Below are 17,726 nucleotides of genomic sequence, written 5' to 3'. Positions count from 1 at the left end.
GGCGTGCTCGACGTCGCCTTCCACCCCCACCAGCCCTGGCTCTTCTCCTCCACCACCGATGGCACCGTGCGCCTCTACACCTGATCCTCTGGGATCCACCGGGATCCTCTGGGATCCACCCCCACCAGCCCTGGCTCTTCTCCACCGCCGCCGGCACCGTGCGCCTCTACACCTGATCCTCTGGGATCCACCGGGATCCACTGGGATCCACCCCCACCAGCCCTGGCTCTTCTCCTCCTCCGGCGCCGACGGCACCGTGCGCCTCTACACCTGATCCTCTGGGATCCACCGGGATCCACTGGGATCCACCCCCACCAGCCCTGGCTCTTCTCCTCCGGCACCAACGGCACCGTACGCCTCTACACCTGATCCTCTGGGATCCACACACCAGAATCCACTGGGAATCACCTGGATCCACTGGGATCCACCCCCACCAGCCCTGGCTCTTCTCCTCCACCACCGATGGCACCGTGCGCCTCTACACCTGATCCTCTGGGATCCACCGGGATCCACTGGGATCCACCCCCACCAGCCCTGGCTCTTCTCCTCCGGCACCAACGGCACCGTGCGCCTCTACACCTGATCCTCTGGGATCCACCGGGATCCTCTGGGATCCACCCCCACCAGCCCTGGCTCTTCTCCTCCACCACCGATGGCACCGTGCGCCTCTACACCTGATCGATCCACTGGGATCCACCGGGATCCACCTGGATCCAGGGGGATCCCTGGCTCTTCTCCTCCAGTGCCAACAGCACCCTGTGCCTCTACACCTGATCCACTCGGATTTGCTGGGATCGACAGGGATCCACATAGATCACCCGGATCCAGCGGGATCCACCCCCAGCAGCCCTGGCTCTTCTCCTCCGGTGCCAACGGCGCCTGATCTTCCCTCCTGGATCCAGTGGGATCCAGCAGGATCCAGGGGGATCCCTGGCTCAACACGGACGGCACCCTGCACCTCTACACCTGACCTGCCTGGTGGGATCCAGTGGGATCCACAGGGATCCAGTGGGATCCACAGGGATCCGCCGCCTTTGGAACTCACTGTGCTCAATAAAGACTTTTTTGGATACGGTCCCGGGATCTCCGTGTGCTGAATTCCCCAGTGTTCCCATTCCCACATTCCCCACACCTGAACATCCCCTGGGATCCTGTGGGGCCCACCTGGATCCAATGGGATCCACAGGGATCCGCTGCCTCCGGAATTCCCAGCGCTCAGTAAAGGCTTTTTTGGGATACAATTCCAGACTCTTTGTGTCCTGAGTTCCCCAATATTCCAATTCCCACATCCCTCAGTGTCCCCATTCCCATCCCAATCCCCACATTCCCAAATATCCTCATCCCAATCCCATCCCCACATTCCTACACGCAGCATTCCCAGGATCCACCAGGATCAGAATTCCCATTCCCAGGGCTCAGTAAAGGCTTTTTTGGGATACAATTCCAGGCTCTTCGTGCCCTGCATTCCCCAATGTTCCCATTCCCACATCCCTCAGTGTCCCCAGTCCCATCCTCACATTCCCCATCCCTTGGGAATCCAATGGGATCCACCTGGATCTGCCCCATTTGGAATTCCCAGTGCTCAGTAAAGGCTTTTTTGGGAATCAATTCCAGCTCTTCATGTCCTGAATTCCCCAATGTTCCCATTCCCACATCCCTCAATATTCCCATCCCCACATTCCCAAATATCCCAATCCCATCCCCACATTCCCTACATGAAGGGATCCGCCTGGGATCCACCAGGCTCAGAATTCCCAGAGCTGATGGAAGGATTTTTTGGGATCCAATCCCAGCTCTTTGTGTCCTGAGTTCCCAGCCTGACCTGGCCAGGAAGGGGTGGGATCCTCCCCAGTCCCACTGGGAGCTCCCAGCCGGCATTCCCGGGAGATTCCCAGGGTTTTCCAGGGATATTCCAGGGATTTCTGGAGCCAGCCCAGGCAGAGGGAAGGGGTGGGGCAGGCAGGGAATGGCAGAAGGACGGAAAATTCCGGATTCCCTGGATCTGGGAATATCCCAGGAAAGGAGCCCTGGCAGGGAGCGGGACCTGGAATGGGATCTGGAATAGGAACTGGAATGGGATCTGGAATTGGGTCTGGAATGGGATCTGGGATAGGAACTGGAATGGGATCTGGAATTGGGTCTGGGAAATGATCTGGAAAAGGATTTGGAGTAGGATCTGGAATGGGATCTGGAATTTGGTCTGGGAAGGGATTTGGAGTAGGATCTAGACCAGGGTCTGGAATGGGATCTGGAACAGGGTCTGGAATTGGGTCTGGAATGGGGTCTGGAATTGGACCTGGAACAGGATCCCAATGGGAAAGCTGGAAGTGACCAGAACAGAGGATGAGATTCCCTGGATCTGATTTATCCCAGGAAAAGAAGCCAGGGAATGGAGCAGGACCTGGAATGGGATCTGGGAAAAGATCTGGAATGGGATCTGGAATGGGACCAGGAAAAGGATCTGGGATAGGATCAGAAATGGAACCTGGAACTGGGTCTGGAATTGGGTCTGGAATAGGAACTGGGATGGGATCTGGAATTGGGTCTGGAATAGGAACTGGGATGGGATCTGGAATTGGGTCTGGAATAGGGTCTGGAATGGGAGCTGGAATTGGGTCTGGAAAAGGATTTGGAGTAGGATCTAGACCAGGGTCTGGAATGGGATCTGGAATAGGAACTGGAATGGGATCTGGGATCGGAACTGGAATGGGACCTGGAATTGGGTCTGGAAAAGGAACTGGGATAAGACCTGGGATGGGATCTGGAATTGAGTCTGGGACAGGACCTGGAATGGGACCAGGAAAAGGATTTGGAATGGGATCTGGAATAGGACTTGGAACAGGACCTGGAATGGGATCTGGGATGGGACCTGGAATGGGATCTGGAATAGGACTTGGAACAGGACCTGGAATGGGATCTGGGATGGGATCTGGAATGGGATCTGGAATAGGAACTGGGATGGGATCTAGACTGGGATCTGGGATGGGATCTGGAATGGGATCTGGATTAGGAACTGGGATGGGATCTCGGGATGGGATCTGGGATGGGATCTGGGATGGGATCTGGATTAGGAACTGGAATGGGATCTCTGGGATGGGATCTGGGATGGGATCTGGACCGGGATCCCCAAGGAAAAGCCGGGAGTGGGACAGAAACGGAGCAGGACCACCCAGGAAATTCCAAGTTTTTCCCTCGGGAAGAGCGGCCGGGAAGAACCCTTGGATCGCTCGTCCCCATGGAGACACCGCTGGGATCCCCCCTTCCCACCCCTCCCACAGATCCTGAGGAATCCCAGAATTCCAGAGCGGGATCGGGAGCCCAAAGCTTTATTTAAAAAGAGGTCTCTGTACAGGGGCAATTCCAGGTGGGAATTTCGGGAAGGGATCCCGTTACCCACCGGAGCAGGGCTGGGAATGGATCCCGGATCCATCGGGAAGCAGCCGCAGGGGGGGGCGGGATCGGATCGGGATCCGTCCGTATCCCATCCCAAATCCCGGCCGCTTTCCCACTTTTTGTGTCCCCAAGGATGAAGGGGATGGAAGACTTTTCCCACGGATTGGGATCCCCCGGGGTATTGCTGAGCAGAGCTGGGAATTCCGGGAATTCCGGGATTCACAGGAGGCGGATGAGGTGTCCCAGGGTCTCGGAGCCGGGAATTCCCGAGGATTTTGGGAATTCCGGGATTCAGAGGAGGCGGACGAGGCGTCCCAGGGTCTCGGAGCCGGGAATTCCCGGGGATGTTGGGAATTCCAGGATTCAGAGGAGGCGGATGAGGTGTCCCAGGGTCTCGGAGCCGGGAATTCCCGGGAATTCTGGGAATTCCGGGATTCAGAGGAGGCGGACGAGGCGTCCCAGGGTCTCGGAGCCGGGAATTCCCGAGGATTTTGGGAATTCCGGGATTCAGAGGAGGCGGACGAGGCGTCCCAGGGTCTCGGCCACTTTGCTGCGCACGGCGGGAACCGGATCCTTCAGCAGCGGCTGCAGCGCTGGAACGGCACAGCCGGGATCCGGTCAGGATCGGGTCGGGATCGGGTCAGGATCAGGGTCGGGGTCGGGATCGGGTCAGGATCGGGATCAGGTCAGGACCGGGGTCAGGATCGGGTCGGGATTGGGATCAGGGTCGGGATCGGGGTCAGGATCGGGTCAGGATTGGGATCGGGATCGGGTCAGGATCGGGATCGGGTCAGGATCCGGGTCGGGATCGGGATCAGGGTCGGGATCGGGTCAGGACCAGGGTCGGGATCGGGTCAGGATCGGATTGGGATTGGGATCGAGACTGGGGTCAGGATCAGGATCGCGATTGGGGTCGGGATCAGGACTGGGATTAGGATTAGGGTCAGGATCGGGATTGAGATTGGGATTGAGACTGGGATCAGATTTGGGGTCAGGATCAGGATCGGGATTGAGATTGGGATCAGGACTGGGATTGGGGTCAGGATTGGGATTGGGATCAGAATCGGGGTCAGGATTGGGATCAGTACTGGGATTGCAGTCAGGATTGGGGTCAGAATCGGGATCAGGATAGGGATCAGGACTGGGATTAGGATTAGGGTCAGGATCGGGACTGAGATTGGGATTGAGACTGGGATCAGATTTGGGGTCAGGATCAGGATCGGGATTGAGATCAGAATTGGGGTCAGGACTGGGATCGGGATAAGGATTGGGATTGGGGTCAGGATTGGGATTGGGGTCGGGATTTGAATTGGGACTGGGATTGAGAATGGGACTGGGATTGGGATTAGGATCAGGGTCAGGATTGAGATTGGGGTCAGGATCGGGATTGGGGTCAGGATAAGGATTGGGATCAGGATAAGGATTGGGATTGGGGTCAGGATAAGGATAAGGATTGGGATCGGGATCAGGACTGGGATCGGGGTCAGGCTCAGGATCGGGATTGGAATCAAGATCAGGGTCAGGATCAAGATTGGAATCAGGGTTGAGATTGGGACTGGGATCAGAATTTGGGTCAGGATGGGGATCAGGATCAGGACTGGGATCAGCATTGGGATCAGGATGAGGATCAAGGGCAGCATTGGGATCAGGATCGGGATCGGGATTGGAGTCGGGATCGGAATCGGGGTGAGGATTGGAGCTGGGATCAGAAAGAATCAGGACTGGGATCAGGATGGGGATCAGGATCAGGATTGGGATCAAGGGCAGGATCAGGATCAGGATTGGGATCAGGATCAGGATTGGGATCAGGATCAGGATTGGGATCAGGATCAAGGGCAGGATTGGGATCAGGATCAGGATCAGGATCAAGGGCAGGATCAGGATCAGGATCAGGATCAAGGGCAGGATCAGGATCAGGATCAAGGGCAGGATCAGGATCAGGATCAGGATCAAGGGCAGGATCAGGATCAGGATCAGGATCAGGATCAGGGGCAGGATCAGGATCAGGATCAAGGGCAGGATCAGGATCAGGATCAGGATCGGGATCAGGATCAAGGGCAGGATCAGGATCAGGATCAAGGCAGGATTGGGATCAGGATCAGGATCGGATCGGATCAAGGGCAGGATTGGGATCAGGATCAGGATCAGGATCAGGATCAAGGGCAGGATTGGTCGGATCAGGATCAGGATCAGGATCAGGATCAAGGGCAGGATTGGGATTGGGATCAGGATCAGGGGCAGGATTGGGATCAGGATCAGGGGCAGGATTGGGATCAGGATCAGGGGCAGGAGTGGGATCAGGATCAGGATCAGGATTGGGATCAGGATCAAGGGCAGGATTGGGATCAGGATCAGGGGCAGGATTGGGATCAGGATCAAGGGCAGGACTGGGATCAGGATCCGGGTGGGGATCCCCCAGCCCTGCACATGGCATTGGAAACTCCAGGAATTCCCACCCTATTCCCACCACATTCCCACCCTTTTCCCACCCTATTCCCACTGGATTCCCGCTGGATTCCCATGGAATTTCTCTGCTTCCCCCCCAGATCCACACCCAGGAGCCTCCAATGCCCCATCCCAGAATTCCCAGATCTGGGGGATTTTTGTGGATTATTTTCCCAAAAAAATGAGGATTTGATTCCCACCCTTCTCCAGGGTTTGAGGGCTGGCAGGGAAAGGCTCCAGGGGGAGAAAAGTGGGATAAAAAAGGGAGGAAAAATCGGGATTTTCAAGGCTCCAGGGGGAGAAAAGTGGGATAAAAAGGGAGGAAAAATCGGGATTTTCTCCCTCTTTGTCCTGGGATTTTATGGGGTTTTTTTTGGGGTGGAATGAGGAGAAAATTGGAATGAAATTTAAATTAAAGGTTTGGGATGAGCCTAAAAAATAAACGTGGATAGCTCGAGAGGATCCCAAAAAACCTAAAATTAAAGGCAGAGGGTGATCCCAAAAAATTAGAATGAAATGTTTGGGATGATCCCAAAAAAAAAAAAAAAAAAAAAACCTAAAATTAAAAGGAAAAACTTTGGGGGACCCCAAAAAAAAAAATTAAAAGTAAAAGTTTGGGATGATCCCAAAAAATTCAAAGGAGAGGTTTGGGATGATCCAAAAAAAACCCTAAAATTTTCACTGGGATCCGAGCCAGGATTTATCTCTATTTCCCACTATTTTCCCCAATTTTCCCCCAATTTTCCCCCAATTTTCTCCCAATTTTTCCCCAACTTTTCCGCATTTTTTCCCCAATTTTCCCCCAATTTTTCCCCAATTTCTCCAATGATCCCCAGTTTGTGCCCCAAGGGTCCCCAATGGTTCCCCAAGTGTCCCCCAAGGTGCCCAAGGGTTCCCCAAGGTGGCCTCAAGTTGGCCCCAAGTGGTTTCCCCAATGGTGGTTCCCCAATGGCTGGCCCAATGTGTCCCCAAAGGTTGCCCCGTATTGGCCCCCAATGTGGCACCAAGGGCCCACTAGGTGTTGCCCCAATTGTCCCACAATTTGGCCCCAACTTTCCGCATTTTTTCCCCAATGTGTCCCCCAACTGTTTCCCCAACGTCAGCATGGGGTGCCCCAAGGTCCCCAAGGCCCCAAGGTGCCCCCAAGTGGCCCCAATGGGGCCGCAAGTGGTCCCCAATGGTGTCCCCAACGGTTCCCCAATGGTCCCCAATGCGCCCCAATTTCCCCCAAGGGTGCCCCAATTGTCCCCCAGTTCCCCCCAAGGGTTCCCAATGTGTCCACAAACTGTCCGCATTTGTCCCCAATTGTCCCCAAACGTTTCCGCATTTGGTCCCCAATTTCCCCCAAGTTGTTCCCCAATTGTCCCCAAGAGCCCCATGGGTGCCCCAAGGGTCCCCAGTTGGCCCCCAAGTGCCCCAAGGGTCCCCCGAGGGTGCCCCCAAGTTTTCCCCAATGCGTCCCCAAACGGTCCGCATTTTTGCCCCAAGTTGCCCCCAACGGGGCCCCAACGTTGGCCGCAGTGTGGGCCCCAAGGGGCCCCAAGGGGGCCCCAAGGGGCCCCCAAGGGGGGCCACAAGGGGCCTGCAAGGGGCCCCAAGGTGCCCCAAGGTGGCCCCAACGGGGCCCCAATGGTGCCACAATGGTGTCGGGTCCCCAGGGGCCCCAATTGCTGCCCAAGTGCCCAATTTCCTCGGTACCCCAAATTTTCCCCAAGTGTTCCCCAACGTTCCGCAATTTGTCCCCAAGTGCCCCCAACGTGTGATAGTGGTGGCCCAATTGGCCCCAATGGGCCACCAACGGGTCCCCTGTTTTGTGGTCCCAATTGCGCCCAAGGACTTTGCCCCAAGTTGATGGGCCCAAGGGCCAATTGCAATTTTCCCCCAAGTTTTCCCCCATTACCTCCTCTTCGCTTTAGCCCCCCAATTTTTCCCCCCCCCACCTTCCCCCTGCCCCCACTGTGTCCCTTTTCACCCCAGTTTGTCCCATTGTCCACCAATTTTCCCCATGGGTCCCAATTGGTCCCAAGTTTCCCACAGTTGTTGCCCCAAGGGCGTTCCAAGGTGTCCCCAAGGTTCTCCCAAGGGGTCCCAAATTTTCCCAATTTACCAAAATGGTCCCCAAGGTTCCCCCAATTTTCCCCAAATTGCCACCCAATTTTTCCTCAATTTTCCCAATTTTTCCCCAATTTTTCCACATTTTCCCCCAATTTTCCCAAAATTTCTCCCAATTTTTCCCAATGTTCCCCACAATGTCCCCAAATTTTGCCCCAATTTTTTCCCCAATTTCCCTCAATTTTTCCCCTCATCCCAGGTGATTTTTGGGATCAGATCCCCCCAAAATTCCCTGCAATTCCTCCCAGTTCCTCCCCCCTGTTTTTCCCCTCCCAGGGCCGATTCCAGAGGGATTTTTTCCCTTTTTTAGGGATTTTCTGTGGCTCCCTTGGAGCGCTGGGGAATTTTCCGGGCTCGGCTCCAGGGGATGAGCTCAGAGCAGGGAGGGAAAATCTCCCGGAGCTCCAGGGGAGTGAGCTCAGCCCCGGCCCCGCTCCAGAGCCCAAATCCCGCCCCCAAACCACAACAAAAATCCCCAATTTTGGCACCAAAATGGGACTTTTTTGCCATAAAAATTGAGCTTTTCTTACCCGAAAAATCTAAATTTTTTCCCTCTAAAAATGAGGAATTTTGGCCTGAAAATGGGATTTTTTTCCCCTTAAAAATGTAATTTTTTCCCCCTGAAAATTGGATTTTTTTCCTTAAAATATGAAGAATTTTGGCCTGAAAATGGGATTTTTTTCACCCTAGAAATGAGGAATTTTGGCCTGAAAAATTGGATTATTTTTTCCCTAAAAATGAGGAATTTTGGCCTGAAAATGGGTTTTTTTCCCCTTAAAATGGGGGTTTTTTTCACCCTAAAACTCTGATTTTTTTCCTTAAAATGAGGAATTTTGGCCTGAAAATGGGATGGTTTTTTTTGTCTTAAAAATAAAGAATTTTGGCATGAAAATGGGATTTTTTTACCCTTAAAAATTGGGAATTTTTTTCCCTGAAAATGGGATTTTTTTTTCCCTAAAAATGAGGAATTTTGCTCTGAAAATGGGATTTTTTTCCTAAAAATTTGGGATTTTTTTCCCCCAGAAATCGGGTTTTTTTCCCCTAAACATGAGGAATTTTAGCCTGAAAACAGGATTTTTTTTCCTAAAAATTTGGGGTTTTTTCCCCTAAAAATGGGACTTTTTCCCCCCCAAAAAAATGAGGAATTCAACCATAAAAATGTGGGATTTTCCCACAAACTGAAGATCCCAAAAATGGAATTTTTTTTTTCCCTAAAATTATGAATTTGGCCCTAAAAATGTGGATTCTTCCAAAAAATCCAAGCCTAAGAGCTAAAAAGTAAAATTTTGCACCAAACCAAAAGAACTCAGGCCTAAAAAAATTGAAGTTTAGATCCTAAAAATGGGAAATTCGCCCTAAAAATCTGAAATTTAAAGAAAATTAAGTTTAGATGCTACAAAATGCTTTTTTTCCCCTAAAAATGGGATTTTGGTCCCTAAAAATGAAGGATTCAGCCCTAAAAACACAGGAATTTCCCCAAAATTGAAGTTTGGATGATGGAAAAAATGGGGATTTTTGGGTTTTTTTTAGGGAAAAAAGAGAAGTTGGGAATGTGGGGATGGGCACAGACCGGAGATGAGCTGGTCCAGGTCCACCTGCTGGCTCTGCTCCTCGTCCATGTGCAGCACCAGGAACCCTGGAGGGGAATTTGGGGAGCAAAGATTGGAAAAGTCCCAAAAACCCCAAAATTAGACCCAAAAAAACCCCATTAAAATACCCCAAAACTGGATAAAAACTGATCAAAAACGGCCGGGAGCGACGTCACCTCCAGGTGACAAAGGCCACCACTGTGGTGACCCAAGGAGGTGACAGGAGCAGGGACAAGTTTGGGGTCATCAGTGACACCAAGATTGCCCCAAAACCACCCCAAAATGTCCTAAAACCACCCCAAAACCACCTAAAATGTCCTAAAATCACCCCAAATAAATCCAAAATGTCCTAAACCACCCAAATCAGCCCAAAATGTCCTAAACCACCCAAACCAGCCCAAAATGTCCTAAACCACCCAAACCTCCCCAAAATGTCCTAAACCACCCCAAAATGTCCTAAACCACCCCAAACCAGCCCCAAAATGTTCCAAAACCACCCCAAACCAGCCCAAAATGTCCTAAAATCACCCCAAATCAGTCCAAAATGTCCTAAACCACCCCAAACCAGCCCAAAATGTCCTAAACCAGCCCAAACCAGCCCAAAATGTCCTAAAATCACCCAAACCAGCCCAAAATGTCCTAAAATCACCCTAAACCTCCCCAAAATGTCCTAAACCACCCAAACCTCCCCAAAATGTCCTAAACCACCCCAAATAAACCCAAAATGTCCTAAAACCACCCCAAACCAGCCCCAAAACCCCTTGGGGACCCACAGGAGCAGTGCCACCCCCGGTGACAAAGGCCACCATGGGGACAAAATGGGGGACAAGACCAATGATGGCTGGGGACAGGAGTGAGGTCACCAAGGACCCCCAAATCCCCCCAAATCCCCCCAAATCCCCCCAAACCACCCAGAACCAGCCCCCAAACCCCCCTGGGATCCTCCAGGAGCGATGTCACCTCTTGGTGACAAAGGCCACCACTGTGGTGACCCCAGGAGGTGACAGATCCAGGGGACAAGACTGGAGTCACCAGAGACCCCAAAACCTTCAGAATTACCCCAAAACTCATCCAAAACCACCCAGAACCAACCCAAAACCCCCTCAGGGACCTGCAGGAGCGATGTCACCTCTTGGTGACAAAGGCCACCATGGGGCCAAAATGGGGGACAAGACCACGGATGGCTGGGGACAGGAGTGAGGTCACCAGGGACTCCCAAATCCCCCCAGATCACCCCAAATCACCCCAAAACACCCCAAAACACCCAGAACCAGCACCCAAAACCCCTTGGGGACCTACAGGAGCGATGTCACCTCTTGGTGACAAAGGCCACCACTGTGACCACAGGAGGTGACAGGATCAGGGACCAGCTGGGGACAAGTCTGGGATCAACAGATGTGCTGAGATTCCCCAAAAAAATGCCCCAAATTGTCCTAAAACCACCCAAAACCAGCCCAGAAATGCCTTGGGGACCTCCAGGAGCGATGTCACCCCCTGGTGACAAAGGCCACCACTGTGGTGATACCAAGTGGGGCAGGGACCTGAGCCCACCTGGGGACAAGATTGGGTCACCAGAGACCCCAAAACCTTCAGAATTACCCCAAAACTCATCCAAACCACCCAGAACCAGCCCAAACCCCTCTTGGTGACAAGCAGGAGCGATGTCACCTCTTGGTGACAAAGGCCGCCACTGTGGTGACCCAGGAGGGGACAGGAACAGGAGACAAGACTGGAGTCACCAGGGACCTCAAAACCTTCAGAATTACCCCAAAACTCATCCAAAACTCATCCAAACCACCCAGAACCAGCCCAAAACCCCTCGGGGACCCGCAGGAGCAGTGCCACCCCTTGGTGACAAAGGCCAGCGCGTGTCCCCGTCCCTCACCGATGAACATGGCCGCCGCCGCCCGCAGCTCCCGCCAGGGGCTCTTGAAGTAGAAGAGGTTGGTGGAGATGAGGCGGCCCAGCAGGGAGGGGTGGCTGCGCATCTGAGGGGACACAGGGGACGTTGGGGACAGTGGGGACAGGGGGGACAGTGGGGACATTGGGGACAGTGGGGACACTGGGGGCAGTGGGGATACTGTGGGGACATTGGGGACAGTGGGGACACTGGGGGCAATGGGGGCAATGAGGACATTGGGGACAGAGGGGACATCGGGGACAGTGGGGGCAATGGGGACTTAGGGGACAGAGGGGGTATTGGGGGCAGTGGGGGCAATGGGGATACTGAGGGGACATTGGGGACTGAGGGGACACTGGGGACAGAGGGGGCATTGGGGACAGTGGGGATACTGAGGGGACATTGGGGACAGAGGGGACATTGGGGACATTGGGGGCAATGGGGGCAATGAGGACATTGGGGACAGAGAGGACATTGGGGACAGTGGGGACAGCGGGGACAGTGGGGACAGTGGGGATACTGTGGGGACATCGGGGACATCAGGGACAGTGGGGACAGTGGGGACATTGGGGACTAAGGAGAAACTGGGGACATTGGGGACATTGGGGATTGGGGACATTGGAGAAAGCGTGGACAGCAGGGGAGTGGAGGACACTGGGGTCATTTAGAGGGATTGGGGACATGGAGAAAATTGGGGACATTGGGGGATAGGGGACATTGGGGATGTGGAGGATGCTGGGGACACTGAGGGGACTGAGTCATGCTGGAATATGGGACATGGGGACACTCTGGACACGCAGGGAAATGGGAGAACCCAGAGTCCCCACGGTGTCCCCATGTGCCAATGTCCCAATAATCTCCCAATGTCCCAATGTCCCAGTATCCCAATATCCCAATATCCCAATGTCCCAATGTCCCAATATCCCAATGTCCCAATGTCCCAGTGTCCCAATATCCCGATATCCCAACATCCCAATGTCCCAATGTCCCAATATCCCAATGTCCCCACCATGTCCCCGGGATGTCCCACCAGGAACTGGAGGCGTCGTTGATGACTCCCCGTAGTGCAGCCCCACACATCCCCAAACCCAATATCCCAATATCCCGATGTCCCAATGTCCCAATATCCCAATGTCCCAATGTCCCAATGTCCCAGTATCCCAATATCGCAATATCCCAATATCCCAATGTCCCAATGTCCCAATATCCCAATATCCCAATGTCCCAATGTCCCAGTATCCCAATATCCCAATATCCCAATGTCCCAATGTCCCAATATCCCAATGTCCCAATGTCCCAGTGTCCCAATATCCCAATATCCCAATGTCCCAATATCCCAATGTCCCATTGTCCCAATGTCCCAGTATCCCAATGTCCCATTGTCCCAATGTCCCAATATCCCAATGTCCCAATGTCCCAGTATCCCAATATCGCAATATCCCAATATCCCAATATCCCAATATCCCAATGTCCCCACCATGTCCCCAGGATGTCCCACCAGGAACTTGGAGGCGTCGTTGATGAACTCCCCGTAGTGCAGCCCCCACACATCCCCAAACCCCAATATCCCAATATCCCGATGTCCCAATGTCCCAATATCCCAATGTCCCAATGTCCCACTATCCCAATATCCCAATGTCCCAATGTCCCAATGTCCCAATGTCCCGATATCCCGATATCCCAGCAATGTCCCCAGGATGTCCCCTGATGTCCCACCAGGAACTTGGAGGCGTCGTTGATGAACTCCCCATAGTGCAGCCCCTGCACATCCCCAAACCCCAATATCGCAATATCCCAATATCCCAATGTCCCAATGTCCCAATATCCCAATGTCCCATTGTCCCAATGTCCCAATATCCCAATATCCCAATATCCCAATGTCCCAATGTCCCAATATCCCAATATCCCGATATCCCAACATCCCAATGTCCCAATGTCCCCAGGATGTCCCTTGGATGTCCCAGGATGTCCCACCAGGAACTTGGAGGCGTCGTTGATGAACTCCCCGTAGTGCAGCCCCTGCACATCCCCAAACCCCAATATCCCGATGTCCCAATATCCCAATGTCCCAGTATCCCAATGTCCCAATATCCCGATGTCCCAATATCCCAATGTCTGAATATCCCAATATCCCAATGTCCCAATATCCCAATGTCCCAATGTCCCCGCAATGTCCCCGCGATGTCCCCGGGATGTCCCGGGATGTCCCACCAGGAACTTGGAGGCGGCGTTGATGAACTCTCCGTAGTGCAGCCCCTGCACATCCCCAAACCCCAATATCCCAATGTCCCAATATCCCAATGTCCCAATGTCCCACTATCCCAATATCCCAATATCCCAATGTCCCAATGTCCCAATGTCCCAATATCCCAATGTCCCAGTATCCCAATATCCCAATATCCCAGTGTCCCAATATCTCAATATCCCAATGTCCCAATATCCCAATGTCCCAGTATCCCAATGTCCCAATGTTCCCAGGATGTCCTTGGATGTCCCGGGATGTCCCACCAGGAACTTGGAGGCGTCGTTGATGAACTCCCCGTAGTGCAGCCCCTGCACATCCCCAAACCCCAATGTCCCAATGTCCCAATGTCCCGATATCCCGATATCCCAGCAATGTCCCCAGGATGTCCCGGGATGTCCCACCAGGAACTTGGAGGCGTCGTTGATGAACTCCCCGTAGTGCAGCCCCCTCTCTTCCCGCAGGTGATTCCCGAACATTTCCCGCAGCCCCTCGCAGCCCAGGCTGGGCCCGCACATCCTCAGGGCGAACTTGCAGGCCTGGAAAAGCGGGAATGGCGGGAATGGGGCGCGGGGGATCCCCGGGAAGGGCCGGGAATTCCCGGGGATCCCACCTTGACCACGCGGGGCTGCGGGTCCTGCAGGTGCAGCAGCAGCGTCACCAGCCCGTTGAGGATCTGCTCCGAGAGCCCCTCGGAGTCGGAGCGGCCGAAGCGCGACAGGTTCCCGAAGAGGAGGATGGAGGAGTGACGGAGCTCCGCGTGCTCCTGGGAACGCGGGGAAATCGGGAATCGCGGGGGGAATCCCAGAGATCCCACCCTGCGATCCCCAAATCCCATCCCTGGATCCTGAGATCCCCTACTCTGATCCCAGAATTCCCATCTTGTGATCCCCAAATCCCCATCCTTCTGTTGCCAACATTCCCAATATCCTGGGATCCCACCGTTCCCATCCGGTGATCCCGAGATCCCCTACTCTGATCCCAAAATTCCCATCCTGCTGTTCCCAAAATTCCAATCCTGCTGTTCCCAAAATCCCCATTCTGGGATCCCCAAATCCCACCCTCTGATCCCCAAATCCTCATCCTGGGATCCCCAAATCCCATGCTGGCATCCCACCATTCCCATCCTGTGATCCTGAGATCCCCTACTCTGATCCCAGAATTCCCATCCTGTGATCCCAGAATTCCCATCCTATGATCCCAAAATCCCCATCCTGCTGTTTCCAAAATCCCCATCCTGGGATCCCCAAATCCCACCCTCTGATCCCCAAATCCCCATCCTGGGATCCCCAAAATCCCATCCTGGGATCCCCAAATCCCATCCTGCTCTTCCCACCATTCCCAATTTTGGGATCCCCAAAATCCCATCCTGGGATCCCACCATTCCCATCCTGTGATCCTGAAATCCCATACTCTGATCCCAGAATTCCCATCCTGTGATCCCAAAATCCCCAACCTGCTGTTCCAACAACTCCCAATCCTGGGATCCCCAAATCCCACCCTCTGATCCCAAAATCCCAATCCTGGGATCCCCAAATCCCATCCTGGGATCCCACCATTCCCATCCCAGAATCCTGAGACCCCCTACTCTGATCCCAGAATTCCCATCCTGTGATCCCCAAATCCCATCCTGCTTTTCCCAAAATTACAATCCTGGGATCCCCAAATCCCACCCTCTGATCCCCAAATCCCCATCCTGTGATCCCAAAATCCCAGTCCTGGTAATCCTACCATTCCCATCCCGGGATCCCAAAATCCCTGTCCAATGGACCAATTCCAATGGGAAAATCCCAATGAGACAATTCCAGTGGGACAATCCCAGTAGGAAAATCCCAATGGGACAATCCCAGTGGGAAAATTCCAGTGGGAAAATCCCAATGGACCAATCCCAATGGGAAAATCTCAATGGGATAATTCCAATGGGACAATCCCAATGGGATAATTCCAAAGGGAAAATCCCAATGGACCAATCCTAACAGGACAATCCCAACGGGACAATTCCAACAGGACAATTCCAACGGGACAATTCCAGTGGGACAATCCCAATGGGAAAATCCCAGTGAGAAAATCCTAATAGGATAATCCCAATGGAAAAATCTCAATGGGAAAATTCCAGTGGGAAAATCCCAATGGACAATCCCAATGGGACAATCCCAGTGGGAAAATCCCAATGGACCAATCCCAATGGGAAAATCCCAATGGGATAATCCAATGGGATAATTCCAGTGGGAAAATCCCAATGTGAAAATCCCAATGGGACAATCCCAGTGGGACAATCCTGATGGACCAATCCTAACAGGACAATCCCAATGGGAAAATCCCACAAGGACAATTCCAATGGGACAATTCCAGTGGGAAAATCCCAATGGGATAATTCCAGTGGGAAAATCCCAGTGGGACAATCCCAATGGGACAATCCCAGTGGGACAATTCCAAAAGGACAATCCCAATGGGACAATCCAAATGGGACAATCCCAGTGGGAAAATCCCAACGGGACAATCCCGATGGACCAATCCAAATGGGAAAATCCCAACAGGACAATCCCAGTGGGACAATCCCAGTGGGAAAATCCCAACGGGACAATCCCGATGGACCAATCCTCAGCCCAGCACAGGAGCACAGGTGAGAATCCAGGAGAAATCCCAGCCCGAGGGAGAAATCTGGGACCGGAAATCCCCACGGGATGGACCCAACCCCATTCCCAGCTCCGGGAATTGCGGGCCGGCTCCTCACGCTGTCGAAGAAGGGCCGGATGCGGATGGCGACGTGGAGCAGCATGGATTGCACGTCCCGCTCCTCCAGGTGATCCAGGATTTTGGAGAGGCTGGACATGGCCTCCAGCGCCAGCAGATTGTTGGGATCGTCCTTGTCGTCCATGCCGTTGACCATGGAAGCCAGCAGCTGCGAGCCGTGCCTCCGGATCTGCCGGGAAAACCGGGATGGCAGAGGGAAAAACCGGGATGGCAGCCGGGGAATCCGGGATACGGAGCCCTGGGAGGGAGCTGGGGGGGCTCATCCCAGAGAAAAGTGGGATGGAGGGGATCCAGGGGGAGCTTGGGATCTGCTCCCAGGGAAAAAGGGAACAGCTTCGAGTTGGGATTTTTGGGAATATTCCACTGGAATTGCAGGCGAACAGAATGGGTGGCGTCATGGTTGGGATTGGGGAATTCCGAGGAGCTGTTTGGGCTCATCATGGATAAAATTGGGATTGAAGGGATCCAGGGGGATCCAGGTCAGGATCTGCTCCCAGGGAACAGGGACAGGACCCAGGGAAAGGCCTCGGGTTGGGATTTTTGGGAATATTCCCTTGGAATTTAGTGGAATTCTGGGATTTGGGGCTTTGGGAAGCAGGGCAGGGACTGAGGCTGAGGATTCCTGGGAGAAACTGGGAAAAGGGGCCGATCCCAGCTGGAATTCCTGCCACTCTGGGAATGTTCCTGGGGATCCCTGGAAAATGGGGCTGGGGAGGATCCCCCTGCTGGAAAAGTCTCTGGAAAACTGGCCGGGATTCCTGGGAATGGCTCTGGAAAATTGGAATTTTTAGGATTCAGAGCCTCCCGGTGCATCCCAATCCATGGAGCTTCCTCCCCATCCCACAAAACCTCATCCCGATGTTTTGGAGGGAATTCCTTCCCTGTGGAAGCGGGAATCCATTCCCAGTCTCCCTCCAAATCCCAAATGCCCGGAGCCGCTCCCACCTTTTCCGGGGATCCCGAGGCCACGTTCCCGAGCCCCCGGAGCGCCAGGACCCGCACCAGGAGGCAGGAATCCTTCTCCAGAGCCGTCAGCGCGTCCAGGATGGGCTCCAGCAGCACCAGGTCGTTCACCACGTTGTGGTTGAGGAGCTGGAGAAGGGAAAAAAACTCGGGATACGCCGGGAAAATCCCCCCGGATCGATGAGGGGGAGCTGGAATTCCCGGGAAGAGCCGTGGTGGGAGAGGCTCTGGGACAATCCAGGGAAAACTCAGCTGGGGTGGGATCTGGGGGTCTGGAAGGGTTCTGATGCAGAATTGGGAAAATTTGGGAATTTTTGGGAAGATTGGG

General features: G+C 53.7%; 1 protein-coding gene across 1 annotated transcript; it reads right to left on the bottom strand.

Moving 5' to 3' along the window:
* Positions 1-3,638: 3,638 nt before the first annotated feature.
* LOC127060607 (maestro heat-like repeat-containing protein family member 1) lies at positions 3,639-17,720 on the bottom strand. The gene is made up of 7 exons (XM_050984306.1): positions 17,381-17,720; positions 16,416-16,604; positions 14,295-14,447; positions 14,086-14,220; positions 11,425-11,527; positions 9,521-9,586; positions 3,639-3,986 (listed from the first exon to the last, which is right to left on the bottom strand). Exons 2-7 carry the CDS (start codon positions 16,569-16,571, stop codon positions 3,901-3,903), a joined length of 699 nt encoding a protein of 232 aa, XP_050840263.1. The 5' UTR covers positions 16,572-16,604; positions 17,381-17,720; the 3' UTR covers positions 3,639-3,900.
* Between the last annotated feature and the right edge of the window lie 6 nt (positions 17,721-17,726).

This window comes from Serinus canaria, chromosome 25 (genome assembly GCF_022539315.1).
Source record: "Serinus canaria isolate serCan28SL12 chromosome 25, serCan2020, whole genome shotgun sequence".
Lineage (NCBI taxonomy): Eukaryota > Metazoa > Chordata > Aves > Passeriformes > Fringillidae > Serinus > Serinus canaria.
This window is presented reverse-complemented; position numbering and strand designations above follow the sequence as displayed.